The sequence below is a fragment of the Cherax quadricarinatus genome, chromosome 63 (assembly GCF_038502225.1).
Source record: "Cherax quadricarinatus isolate ZL_2023a chromosome 63, ASM3850222v1, whole genome shotgun sequence".
NCBI lineage: Eukaryota > Metazoa > Arthropoda > Malacostraca > Decapoda > Parastacidae > Cherax > Cherax quadricarinatus.
Window position 1 is genome coordinate 3170597 of NC_091354.1, and position 12810 is coordinate 3183406.

A 12810-nucleotide genomic window follows, 5' to 3' on the forward strand; every position below is an offset into this window, starting at 1 on the left:
GTATTGGTAGATAAAAGACTGTTGAGTAGACTTCAGGATGTACATGTTTATAGAGGGGCCACAGATATATCAGATCACTTTCTAGTTGTAGCTACACTGAGAGTAAAAGGTAGATGGGATACAAGGAGAATAGAAGCATCAGGGAAGAGAGAGGTGAAGGTTTATAAACTAAAAGAGGAGGCAGTTAGGGTAAGATATAAACAGCTATTGGAGGATAGATGGGCTAATGAGAGCATAGGCAATGGGGTCGAAGAGGTATGGGGTAGGTTTAAAAATGTAGTGTTAGAGTGTTCAGCAGAAGTTTGTGGTTACAGGAAAGTGGGTGCAGGAGGGAAGAGGAGCGATTGGTGGAATGATGATGTAAAGAGAGTAGTAAGGGAGAAAAAGTTAGCATATGAGAAGTTTTTACAAAGTAGAAGTGATGCAAGGAGGGAAGAGTATATGGAGAAAAAGAGAGAAGTTAAGAGAGTGGTGAAGCAATGTAAAAAGAGAGCAAATGAGAGAGTGGGTGAGATGTTATCAACAAATTTTGTTGAAAATAAGAAAAAGTTTTGGAGTGAGATTAACAAGTTAAGAAAGCCTAGAGAACAAATGGATTTGTCAGTTAAAAATAGGAGAGGAGAGTTATTAAATGGAGAGTTAGAGGTATTGGGAAGATGGAAGGAATATTTTGAGGAATTGTTAAATGTTGATGAAGATAGGGAAGCTGTGATTTCGTGTATAGGGCAAGGAGGAATAACATCTTGTAGGAGTGAGGAAGAGCCAGTTGTGAGTGTGGGGGAAGTTCGTGAGGCAGTAGGCAAAATGAAAGGGGGTAAGGCAGCCGGGATTGATGGGATAAAGATAGAAATGTTAAAAGCAGGTGGGGATATAGTTTTGGAGTGGTTGGTGCAATTATTTAATAAATGTATGGAAGAGGGTAAGGTACCTAGGGATTGGCAGAGAGCATGCATAGTTCCTTTGTATAAAGGCAAAGGGGATAAAAGAGAGTGCAAAAATTATAGGGGGATAAGTCTGTTGAGTGTACCTGGTAAAGTGTATGGTAGAGTTATAATTGAAAGAATTAAGAGTAAGACGGAGAATAGGATAGCAGATGAACAAGGAGGCTTTAGGAAAGGTAGGGGGTGTGTGGACCAGGTGTTTACAGTGAAACATATAAGTGAACAGTATTTAGATAAGGCTAAAGAGGTCTTTGTGGCATTTATGGATTTGGAAAAGGCATATGACAGGGTGGATAGGGGGGCAATGTGGCAGATGTTGCAAGTGTATGGTGTAGGAGGTAGGTTACTGAAAGCAGTGAAGAGTTTTTACGAGGATAGTGAGGCTCAAGTTAGAGTATGTAGGAAAGAGGGAAATTTTTTCCCAGTAAAAGTAGGCCTTAGACAAGGATGTGTGATGTCACCGTGGTTGTTTAATATATTTATAGATGGGGTTGTAAGAGAAGTAAATGCGAGGGTCTTGGCAAGAGGCGTGGAGTTAAAAGATAAAGAATCACACACAAAGTGGGAGTTGTCACAGCTGCTCTTTGCTGATGACACTGTGCTCTTGGGAGATTCTGAAGAGAAGTTGCAGAGATTGGTGGATGAATTTGGTAGGGTGTGCAAAAGAAGAAAATTAAAGGTGAATACAGGAAAGAGTAAGGTTATGAGGATAACAAAAAGATTAGGTGATGAAAGATTGAATATCAGATTGGAGGGAGAGAGTATGGAGGAGGTGAACGTATTCAGATATTTGGGAGTGGACGTGTCAGCGGATGGGTCTATGAAAGATGAGGTGAATCATAGAATTGACGAGGGAAAAAGAGTGAGTGGTGCACTTAGGAGTCTGTGGAGACAAAGAACTTTGTCCTTGGAGGCAAAGAGGGGAATGTATGAGAGTATAGTTTTACCAACGCTCTTATATGGGTGTGAAGCGTGGGTGATGAATGTTGCAGCGAGGAGAAGGCTGGAGGCAGTGGAGATGTCATGTCTGAGGGCAATGTGTGGTGTGAATATAATGCAGAGAATTCGTAGTTTGGAAGTTAGGAGGAGGTGCGGGATTACCAAAACTGTTGTCCAGAGGGCTGAGGAAGGGTTGTTGAGGTGGTTCGGACATGTAGAGAGAATGGAGCGAAACAGAATGACTTCAAGAGTGTATCAGTCTGTAGTGGAAGGAAGGCGGGGTAGGGGTCGGCCTAGGAAGGGTTGGAGGGGGGGGGTAAAGGAGGTTTTGTGTGCGAGGGGCTTGGACTTCCAGCAGGCATGCGTGAGCGTGTTTGATAGGAGTGAATGGAGACAAATGGTTTTTAATACTTGACGTGCTGTTGGAGTGTGAGCAAAGTAACATTTATGAAGGGATTCAGGGAAACCGGCAGGCCGGACTTGAGTCCTGGAGATGGGAAGTACAGTGCCTGCACTCTGAAGGAGGGGTGTTAATGTTGCAGTTTAAAAACTGTAGTGTAAAGCACCCTTCTGGCAAGACAGTGATGGAGTGAATGATGGTGAAAGTTTTTCTTTTTCGGGCCACCCTGCCTTGGTGGGAATCGGCCGGTGTGATAATAAAAAAAAATTAAAAATAAGATATTGTACATTAGAGAACATATTTAAATACATACCTTGTACTCTGTATTTCTCTCTAGTTCAAACCAATTGTAGTTCTCATTACCAATCACAAGCGCCATTAGTTCCATTGGCTGGAAAAGCTTCAGTACTACACATCCACAGACGCGGTAGAACCCATCATGAAATGCTTTGTACTGGCTTTCTATGCTCTTGTTTAACTTGTAATCAACAAGAAGATCAACATACTCCTGCCTTGGAAGAAAATTATTTTTTTTTTTTTTTTTTTTCAACAAGTCGGCCGTCTCCCACCGAGGCAGGGTGACCCAAAAAAGAAAGAAAATCCCCAAAAAGAAAATACTTTCATCATCATTCAACACTTTCACCACACTCGCACATTATCACTGTTTTTGCAGAGGTGCTCAGAATACAACAGTCTAGAAGCATACACATATAAAGATACACAACATATCCCTCCAAACTGCCAATATCCCAAACCCCTCCTTTAAAGTGCATGCATTGTACTTCCCATTTCCAGGACTCGAGTCCGACTATATGAAAATAACCGGTTTCCCTGAATCCCTTCACTAAATATTACCCTGCTCACACTCCAACAGATCGTCAGGTCCCAAGTACCATTCGTCTCCATTCACTCCTATCTAACACGCTCACGCACGCTTGCTGGAAGTCCAAGCCCCTTGCCCACAAAACCTCCTTTACCCCCTCTCTCCAACCCTTTCGAGGACGACCCCTACCCCGCCTTCCTTCCCCTATAGATTTATATGCTTTCCATGTCATTCTACTTTGATCCATTCTCTCTAAATGACCAAACCACCTCAACAACCCCTCTTCTGCCCTCTGACTAATACTTTTATTAACTCCACACCATCTCCTAATTTCCACACTCCGAATTTTCTGCATAATATTTACACCACACATTGCCCTTAAACAGGACATCTCCACTGCCTCCAACCGTCTCCTCGCTGCTGCATTTACCACCCAAGCTTCACACCCATATAAGAGTGTTGGTACTACTATACTTTCATACATTCCCTTCTATGCCTCCATAGATAACGTTTTTTGACTCCACATATACCTCAACGCACCACTCACCTTTTTTCCCTCATCAATTCTATGATTAACCTCATCCTTCATAAATCCATCCGCCGACACGTCAACTCCCAAGTATCTGAAAACATTCACTTCTTCCATACTCCTCCTCCCCAATTTAATATCCAATTTTTCTTTATCTAAATCATTTGACACCCTCATCACCTTACTCTTTTCTATGTTCACTTTCAACTTTCTACCTTTACACACATTCCCAAACTCATCCACTAACCTTTGCAATTTTTCTTTAGAATCTCCCATAAGCACAGTATCATCAGCAAAAAGTAACTGTGTCAATTCCCATTTTGAATTTGATTCCCCAAAATTTAATACCACCCCTCTCCCGAACACCCTAGCATTTACTTCCTTTACAACCCCATCTATAAATATATTAAACAACCATGGTGACATTACACATCCCTGTCTAAGACCTACTTTTACCGGGAAGTAGTCTCCCTCTCTTCTACACACCCTAACCTGAGCCTCACTATCCTCATAAAAACTATTTACAGCATTTAATAACTTACCACCTATTCCATATACTTGCAACATCTGCCACATTGCTCCTCTATCCACTCTATCATATGCCTTTTCTAAATCCATAAATGCAATAAAAACTTCCCTACCTTTATCTAAATACTGTTCACATATATGCTTCAATGTAAACACTTGATCTACACATCCCCTACCCACTCTGAAACCTCCTTGCTCATCCGTAATCCTACATTCTGTCTTACCTCTAATTCTTTCAATTATAACCCTACCGTACACTTTTCCTGGTATACACAGTAAGCTTATTCCTCTATAATTTTTACAGTCTCTTTTGTCCCCTTTCCCTTTATATAAAGGGACTATACATGCTCTCCGCCAATCTCTAGGTACCTTCCCCTCTTTCATACATTTATTAAACAAAAGTACCAACCACTCCAACACTATATCCCCCCCTGCTTTTAACATTTCTGTCATGATCCCATCAGTTCCAGCTGCTTTACCCCCTTTCATTTTATGTAATGCCTCACGTACCTCCCCCACACTTACATTCTGCTCTTCTTCACTCCTAAAAGATGGTATACCTCCCTGACCAGTGCATGAAATTACTGCCTCTGTTTCTTCCTTAACATTTAAAAGTTCCTCAAAATATTCTCGCCATCTACCCAATACCTCCATCTCCCCATCTACTAACTCCCCTACTCTGTTTTTAACTGACAAATCCATATTTTCCCTAGGCTTTCTTAACTTGTTTAACTCACTCCAAAATTTTTTCTTATTTTCATTAAAATTTCTTGACAGTGCCTCTCCCACTCTATCATCTGCTCTCCTTTTGCACTCTCTCACCACTCTCTTTACCTTTCTTTTACTCTCCATATACTCTGCTCTTCTTATAACACTTCTGCTTTGTAAAAACCTCTCATAAGCTACCTTTTTCTCTTTTATCACACCCTTTACTTCATCATTCCACCAATCACTCCTCTTTCCTCCTGCTCCCACCCTCCTATAACCACAAACTTCTGCCCCACATTCTAATACTGCATTTTTAAAACTATTCCAACCCTCTTCAACCCCCCCACTACTCATCTTTGCACTAGCCCACCTTTCTGCCAATAGTCGCTTATATCTCACCCGAACTTCCTCCTCCCTTAGTTTATACACTTTCACCTCCCTCTTACTTGTTGTTGCCACCTTCCTCTTTTCCCATCTACCTCTTACTCTAACTGTAGCTACAACTAAATAATGATCCGATATATCAGTTGCCCCTCTATAAACATGTACATCCTGGAGCCTACCCATCAACCTTTTATCCACCAATACATAATCTAATAAACTACTTTCATTACGTGCTACATCATACCTTGTATATTTATTTTTCCTCTTTTTCATAAAATATGTATTACTTATTACCAAATTTCTTTCTACACATAGCTCAATTAAAGGCTCCCCATTTACATTTACCCCTGGCACCCCAAATTTACCTACTACTCCCTCCATAACATTTTTACCCACTTTAGCATTGAAATCCCCAACCACCATTACTCTCACACTTGATTCAAAACTCCCCACGCATTCACTCAACATTTACCAAAATCTCTCTCTCTCCTCTACACTTCTCTCTTCTCCAGGTGCATACACGCTTATTATAACCCACTTTTCACATCCAATCTTTATTTTACTCCACATAATCCTTGAATTAATACATTTATAGTCCCTCTTTTCCTGCCATAGCTTATCCTTCAACATTATTGCTACTCCTTCTTTAGCTCTAACTCTATTTGAAACCCCTGACCTAATCCCATTTATTAAATATTTATTTAAAAATATCAAAAACATAAATTTTACCAGGTGAAATTTTAGGTTTACACATCTGTCACAGGCAACCCAGATTTATACAATGAGGTTTGGTGACCCCAAAATATTGACTGAAAGATTTTACTCTTTTTTTTGGGTCACCCTACCTCAGTGGAAGATGGTTGGTTTGTTAACAAAAAAATAACCTTTTTCAATGATATGATATATCTTACTACATTGTAACAAAACAAGGTGTGGTATACTAAAATTATTATTATAGTGTATATCTACCTATAAGGGAGCAAGGGGCTAGTAACCTCTTCTCCTATATATATTACTAAATGTAAAAGGAGAAACTTTTGTTTTTCCTCTTGGGCCACCCCGCCTCGGTGGGATACGGCCGGTGTGTTGAAAGAAAGAAAGATCAACCTATAAGTATTTTATTTATTAACTTGCATACTGAGTAAATGTTCAGCAAAGAGCTGTAGAGTTCATAATACAAAACATGTATATTAACCCTTTCAGGGTTTGTGCCGTAGATCTACAGCTTTACGTTGAGGGTCCAAACCATAGATCTACGCCATGAGCTCAGCTCACTCTAATAAGCTGTGAGTGGTAAATTTGGGCCTAGATATGAGAGAATACATCTATGTGGTATGTGTGCACCACATAAAACAAATCCTGCAGCACACAGTACATAATGAGAGAAAAAAAACTGAGGCCGTAATTTTCGATTAAAACAGCGACTTTACAGTGTTTTTTCGTATGCTTTTTATAGTTGTATTTGCAATTTCTTGGTCTCATTTGATAGAATGGAAGATATATTACAGAAATAGAGATGATTTTGATTTGTTTTAGTAATGGAAATGGCCTGAAACTGAGCTCAAAGTAGCGGATATGTTAAATTTTTGTCAATGTTCAAAAGTAAACAAATGACCTCACCTGTCTAATACACACCAGCTGGTGGGTCTAATATATGTTCACAAATGTGGTGATGTTATTTATACAATTATTACAATATAGCATAACAGCATATCTTCTATTTTTTGAATGAATAAAAATTCATTATGTGAATAAAAAATCAAAATGGAATTCATTTGTGAAGTCTGAAAACATAACTAATGAACAGAGGAAATGTTAGTTTAGTGCCAGGAATGCCTGCATTGTTTATTCTGGACCCTACTTTGAAATTGGAATACAGTGGAACCTCAAAAATCGAACTGCTCCCAACACGACCAATTATGTAAATGTATTTTTGTAAGTGCTTTTATAAGTGTATTTTTGAGGGTCTGAAATGGAGTAATCTAATTTACATTATTCCTGATGGGAATAAATTTATTCAGTAAAGGCACTCGAACAGCCTTCTGGACCGAAGAAAGTTCGATATTTGAGGTCCCACTGTACAGTGGACCCCCGTATAACGATTACCTCCGAATGCGACCAATTATGTAAGTGTATTTATGTAAGTGCGTTTGTACGTGTATGTTTGGGGGTCTGAAATGGACTAATCTACTTCACAATATTTCTTATGGGAACAAATTCGGTCAGTACTGGCACCTGAACATACTTCTGGAGTGAAAAAATATCGTTAACCGGGGGTCCACTGTATTATGAACTTGGCATTAAATTGGCCAAATTACCAATTTCCGATCACTTTATTTTGTAGTTGAAACGGTTGACTTGGCAATTTCTTGTGCTCAATCAATGTAATAGAAGTAATACTAGTGAAATAGCTAAGAATTTGGTTGACTGGAATAATGTAATTGGCCTAAAATGGGAGTCAAATTCAGTAAAATCGCCGATGCGTAAATATCGCTGACACATTAAAATTCGCGAGGGCATAATTTTGTCAATTTTCCATCATATTTCGTACTTTTTGTTTTATTACCTTCAGAAAAAGATTCTCTACCATTTCATAAGAAAAAATAACAAAATTATTTTTTGAAATTTCTTGGACCCTGGTACACACTGAAATTTGGCCTCTAGACCCTGAAAGGGTTAAGCTACTACAGCTATCACATCTACAATAAACCTGGCCACTCATACAGCCGTTTTTCACACTATAAACTTCTTACTTGTTCTGTAAGGTAACTGGAATATTTTCCCCATCAGGTTTGAGAGGAATACTTTTAGTTTCACCGAAAAAGTCTTGAGTAACTGTGAAATTCATACAATAAACTTCCTCAACATCATTTTCTTCATACTCCAACAGTTCATGAAGAGTCCTAAAAATAAAAGAATATACATTAGACTGTCTATTAACACATGATCTATTAACACTTTTAAGATGTAACTGTTCTTTTCTATGAACATGCCACATTTATTACTTAGCACAGAGTAAGAGTAGGGAAAAAACTGCTAAAAAGCAGAACACACAAAGGCTAGTAATGATAATTTATTTGAACTACTCACTGAAGTGCCTTTAAATTGTTTGATTACCCTAGTTGAACATGTAATGACTGATATTGTAAAAAAGTACACTAATTAAATGAGATAGTGAAAGGATGATCTTATGGCACTGCCATGACAGAGGTTTGTGTTTGAAGTTCAAAGAGCCACCACAGTATACACAGTTTATATGTAAATTGTTTATTACTACAGAAGTCACAGGTTTGATTAACTGATGTGACTAAATTAGCTATTTCCTACATACCAGTCAAGTCATACTGGAAATATAAATATGTATACTGGGTTCACGGGTTCTGCACCAGTCTCTGAGAAACTACCAACACTACTATTTATATACATTCTGCCTTTCCTCACTTCCATACTGATGTTTATAGAGGTATTGTACAGGGACACATCAACCCTCCCCACATATTTCCATATCAACAAGCAATGGCAACTACAGTGAATAGAAAACTTATTATTTTTTAGATTTGCTGAATTATAATGTTTAAAAAAATTAATAAAGTAACATTAGTAATTCAAATCTAAAACTTTTGGGTAATTTTCTGACTACTTTTCTTGCTTGTTTACAGTCATTGTCTCATGTCATGAAGCACTACATACAGAGGAAAGTTAACAGAATGTGTGTATAGGAATAAGTGGAATTGAAGTCATTTATCAATGGATACAAAAAATAACAATGTATCACAGTATGGTGGAGCCTAAACTTTTGACAGGCTATTGCCATTTGAATTGCTTCCTATCTTTCCAATAATGGGAAGGTCGGAGGCAATGCAAATTCTATATCTACAATCAATATATCGAGTGCATATTTAATAGAATAAAAATTAATTAGAAAATAACCTGTGTAATATGAAAAGTCTAATTCAGAGAGTGACGATACTGTTGAAATGGTCTCATATACAGTGGAATAAGATAGTCTGATTATTGTGTGAAAGTAGGGTGGCAATGTGATTCAATGGACTATCACTAGATCATGATTATCATTTTACCATTATTATATTTTTAATATTTTTATTATTAATTTTACTATTATTATTACTTTACCTTGTAAGATGAGGATCCAAGTCTACAAGATCATCAAGGCCAACTGATTGACCAAGTAACTTTTTGTAGAGAGCCAAAGGAAATGGAAGATTGATGATGGTGAAGTTGTATATGGCAAGGCCACACACAATCCCTGGAAACAAGAATGGTTCATATTACCACTAATTAACAGCTTTTTTATATATTGGAAAATAACATACATTTTGTGCATGTCAATAACTTTATCATTTAGCTTTCAACTAACTTACTATTTAAAAGGTATTGCATATAGTAATGTCAAACTCAACATCTGAAGATTGGTACAAAATTATATAAAACACAATTTATGCAACTTAACTTTTACTTGGAGCCTCTCCAACCAAAGTAGGGTAGCCCAAAGAATTATACAATCACTATTGCTCATTCAGTAGCTGTCTTGCCAGTAGTGCATAGACATCACAGTTCAAATGACCCTCTGAACAGCAGCATCCTCACCCATTGTTCAGAGACTAGGTCCTGTATTTCCCATCTCCAGAACTCACATCTAGCTAACAATTTCTTACTGAATTCCTTCACAAAACTTCCAAGCCCTCACACCAACACCAATATTTATAAAATATAAAAATATACTTAAAAGTTTTTTTTTAACTTGAAGAAATATTTAAAAGTATTTTTTTTTTTTACCATGGTTTGTCCTTACTACCAGCAACACCTCAAATTACTTTAATGAACTTTTATGTAGAAATAAATTTAAAAAGCAAGGTAGAGTATTTAGAATGTTTAGGTTAGATTCAAGGAGAAAGCAAACACATAATATATGATGCTGACTGTGGGCAAGGAGTGATTAGTATCAGTCCAATTTAGAGGATCCCACATGAGTATCATATCAGATATTAAGATGAAAAAATATAGTATTGCATTTTAAACAGCAAGTTTTTACAAAATTATAAATGCTACACTTCTTTCTTTCTTTCACACACCGGCCGTATCCCACCAAGGCAAGGTGGCCCAAAAGAAAAAACAAAAGTTTCTCCTTTTACATTTAGTAATGTATACAAGAGAAGGGGTTACTAGCCCTTTACTCCTGGCATTGTAGTTGCCTCCTATGACACGCATGGCTTACCGAGGAAGAATTCTGTTCCACTTCCCCATGGAGATGAGTGGAAATAAACAAGAACTAGTAAGAAAAATAGAAAACCCAGAAGGGTGTGTATATACAGTGGACCCCCGCATAACGATTACCTCCGAATGCGACCAATTATGTAAGTGTATTTATGTAAGTGCGTTTGTATGTGCATGTTTGGGGGTCTGAAATGGACTAATCTACTTCACAATATTTCTTATGGGAACAAATTCGGTCAGTACTGGCACCTGAACATACTTCTGGAGTGAAAAAATATCGTTAACCGGGGGTCCACTGTATATGCTTGTACAGGCATGTGTAGTGTGGCCCTAATGTAAGTAGAAGTAGAAAGACGTCCCTGAAATCTTGCATGTTTACGAGACAAAAAGAAGACACCAGCAATTCTACCATCATGTAAAACAATTACAGGCTTTCGTTTTCCACTCACTTGGCAGGACAGTAGTACCTCTCTGAGCGGTTGCTGTCTACCGACCTACTACCTAGGAAATACTACTACACTTTGATCTCGGCTAAAAAACCAAGAAAAAATTTGATTATCCATGAGCATAGAGCACATCATTTATAACATATAGTATTTTACTTACCAATAAGGGAATAGGTAGCAGCAGTTTCTAGAGAGCTTTCCTTGAACCAAATGGTACGTGTATCTGGGTACTCTGTGAACATACCATAGTCTGGGTTCAGTAATTCACGTAAAAGGAGAAGAAAAAACTCTTTGCGAACACCTCCAGCATCTTCAGCTTCTTCGCCAATAAAATGTACCTGAGAGTATAATTCATTAGAAAAAGAGAAAACTCTGGAAATCAATAAAAACATTTAATGATAAAATGCTAGCTTATGGGGCAAGGGGGGGGGTAGAAATGTGGTAAAAAATAAGTTTTAATGAGAAAATGTCAAGAAACAAGGGAAATAAGTCCTACAACTACCAAAAATCTTCCATTTATGACATTAAACACAGAAAAACCAGACACCACAAGCATAGCTTTGCTCCTGTAGCTACAAATAGAGTCACACACGCAAAACAATAAAAAAATACAAATAGATAAGAATTTGTTCTGCACTCTCAACAAGGATTGTGCAAGAAGTCTCAATTGTAAACAGAAAGTACTAAAAGGTGCTAGAAAGTTTTTTCTTTACAGATTTCTAAAATGTTGTAGTGAGATCAGAGGAGGCAGCAGGTGCTACACTGGAAAAATATTTTATCACAACATTCCACTAATTATTTGCATTCTCACCCACATCCACCTTCCAAAACCAGAGGCCTCTGTGCATTCTAGTAATGCATTCTTAAAATCAACTTACCTCCACAACCCCATTACATGTCCTTGCTCTAGTCTACCTTTCAAGCCAAACAATTTATTGCACATATATCAGCTGTCCCCTTCTTTGGTTCATTCACTTTCCCATTAAATTACAGTATATGACAACTTAAAAGCATTGCTCTGCTCCAGTAACTACAAACAGATTAGGAAGGCTAAGTTTGGCAAATTAGGTAAAGTGGTGTTCTTTCTTATACATCAAGATCACAGCAGCTGGTGCAAGTCACCCATAGCCTTATAAATAATATTAATCAAAACCACACAAGTAATTCCTCCAATACTGAAAACTGCATCAGTTACATAATAAATTAAAGTAGTAACCTTAAGAGGTCTTTTGTAATCAGTGACTTTATGGTGAAACAACTGGTTGACTGTGTCTTCAACGATGTTGTTACGGTGAATGTTAATATTTAGGAACTGTACTTGGGCAGGATTAAACAACCACAACATTGGGTTACTATTGATCACTGCTTCCTGAATGGCCCCTTGCATCTGAAAATGTAAAGAAAATTAAGTTTATTAACAAATAATGCAACAATTTTTTAAACACTTGCAAAAAATAAAAAAAAAAATCCTTTTATCATATGGTGCACTATGAAACCCCTCTTTCTTTAAGTATCTTTGCCTCCTAGTAAGCCATTTTCCAATTCAAATGAGATATCTGGAAAGACTACTAAACTGGCTGATACCTCCCTTTAATGGTTGCCTCCTATTCCTTTATATTCATGACCTACCAGATACATTTGAGCAACTCAAACTAGTACTCTGAAATTGACAAAGCATTTGTCACATTTTTTAAAGAATTTGACATATTAAGATTTCACTACATAATATGCATACCCAAATATACTCAGTGGTCACAGAATTAGGCACATCCTTCTAGTACTGGAGAGGGCCCTCTTTTGCCTCTAGAACAGCCCGAATTCTTCATGGCATAGATTCAATAAGGTGCTGGAAGCAATCCTTAGAGATTCTAATTCAT

General features: G+C 37.6%; 1 protein-coding gene across 7 annotated transcripts in view; it reads right to left on the minus strand.

Annotated features, from left to right (window-relative positions):
- Herc4 (HECT and RLD domain containing E3 ubiquitin ligase 4) overlaps positions 1-12810 on the minus strand; it is a 113080-nt gene that overhangs the window by 41366 nt on the left and 58904 nt on the right. For 5 of the 7 annotated variants that reach the window (XM_070098572.1, XM_070098571.1, XM_053790421.2 and 2 more), the window contains 5 exons: positions 12150-12320; positions 11094-11271; positions 9387-9519; positions 8006-8155; positions 2594-2792 (listed from right to left, as the gene is read on the minus strand). In XM_070098572.1, the coding sequence (XP_069954673.1) occupies positions 2594-2792; positions 8006-8155; positions 9387-9519; positions 11094-11271; positions 12150-12320 (831 nt within the window). The remainder of the gene's footprint in view (positions 1-2593; positions 2793-8005; positions 8156-9386; positions 9520-11093; positions 11272-12149; positions 12321-12810) is intronic. The other 2 variants (XR_011393761.1, XM_070098573.1) reach the window with 2 other exon arrangements.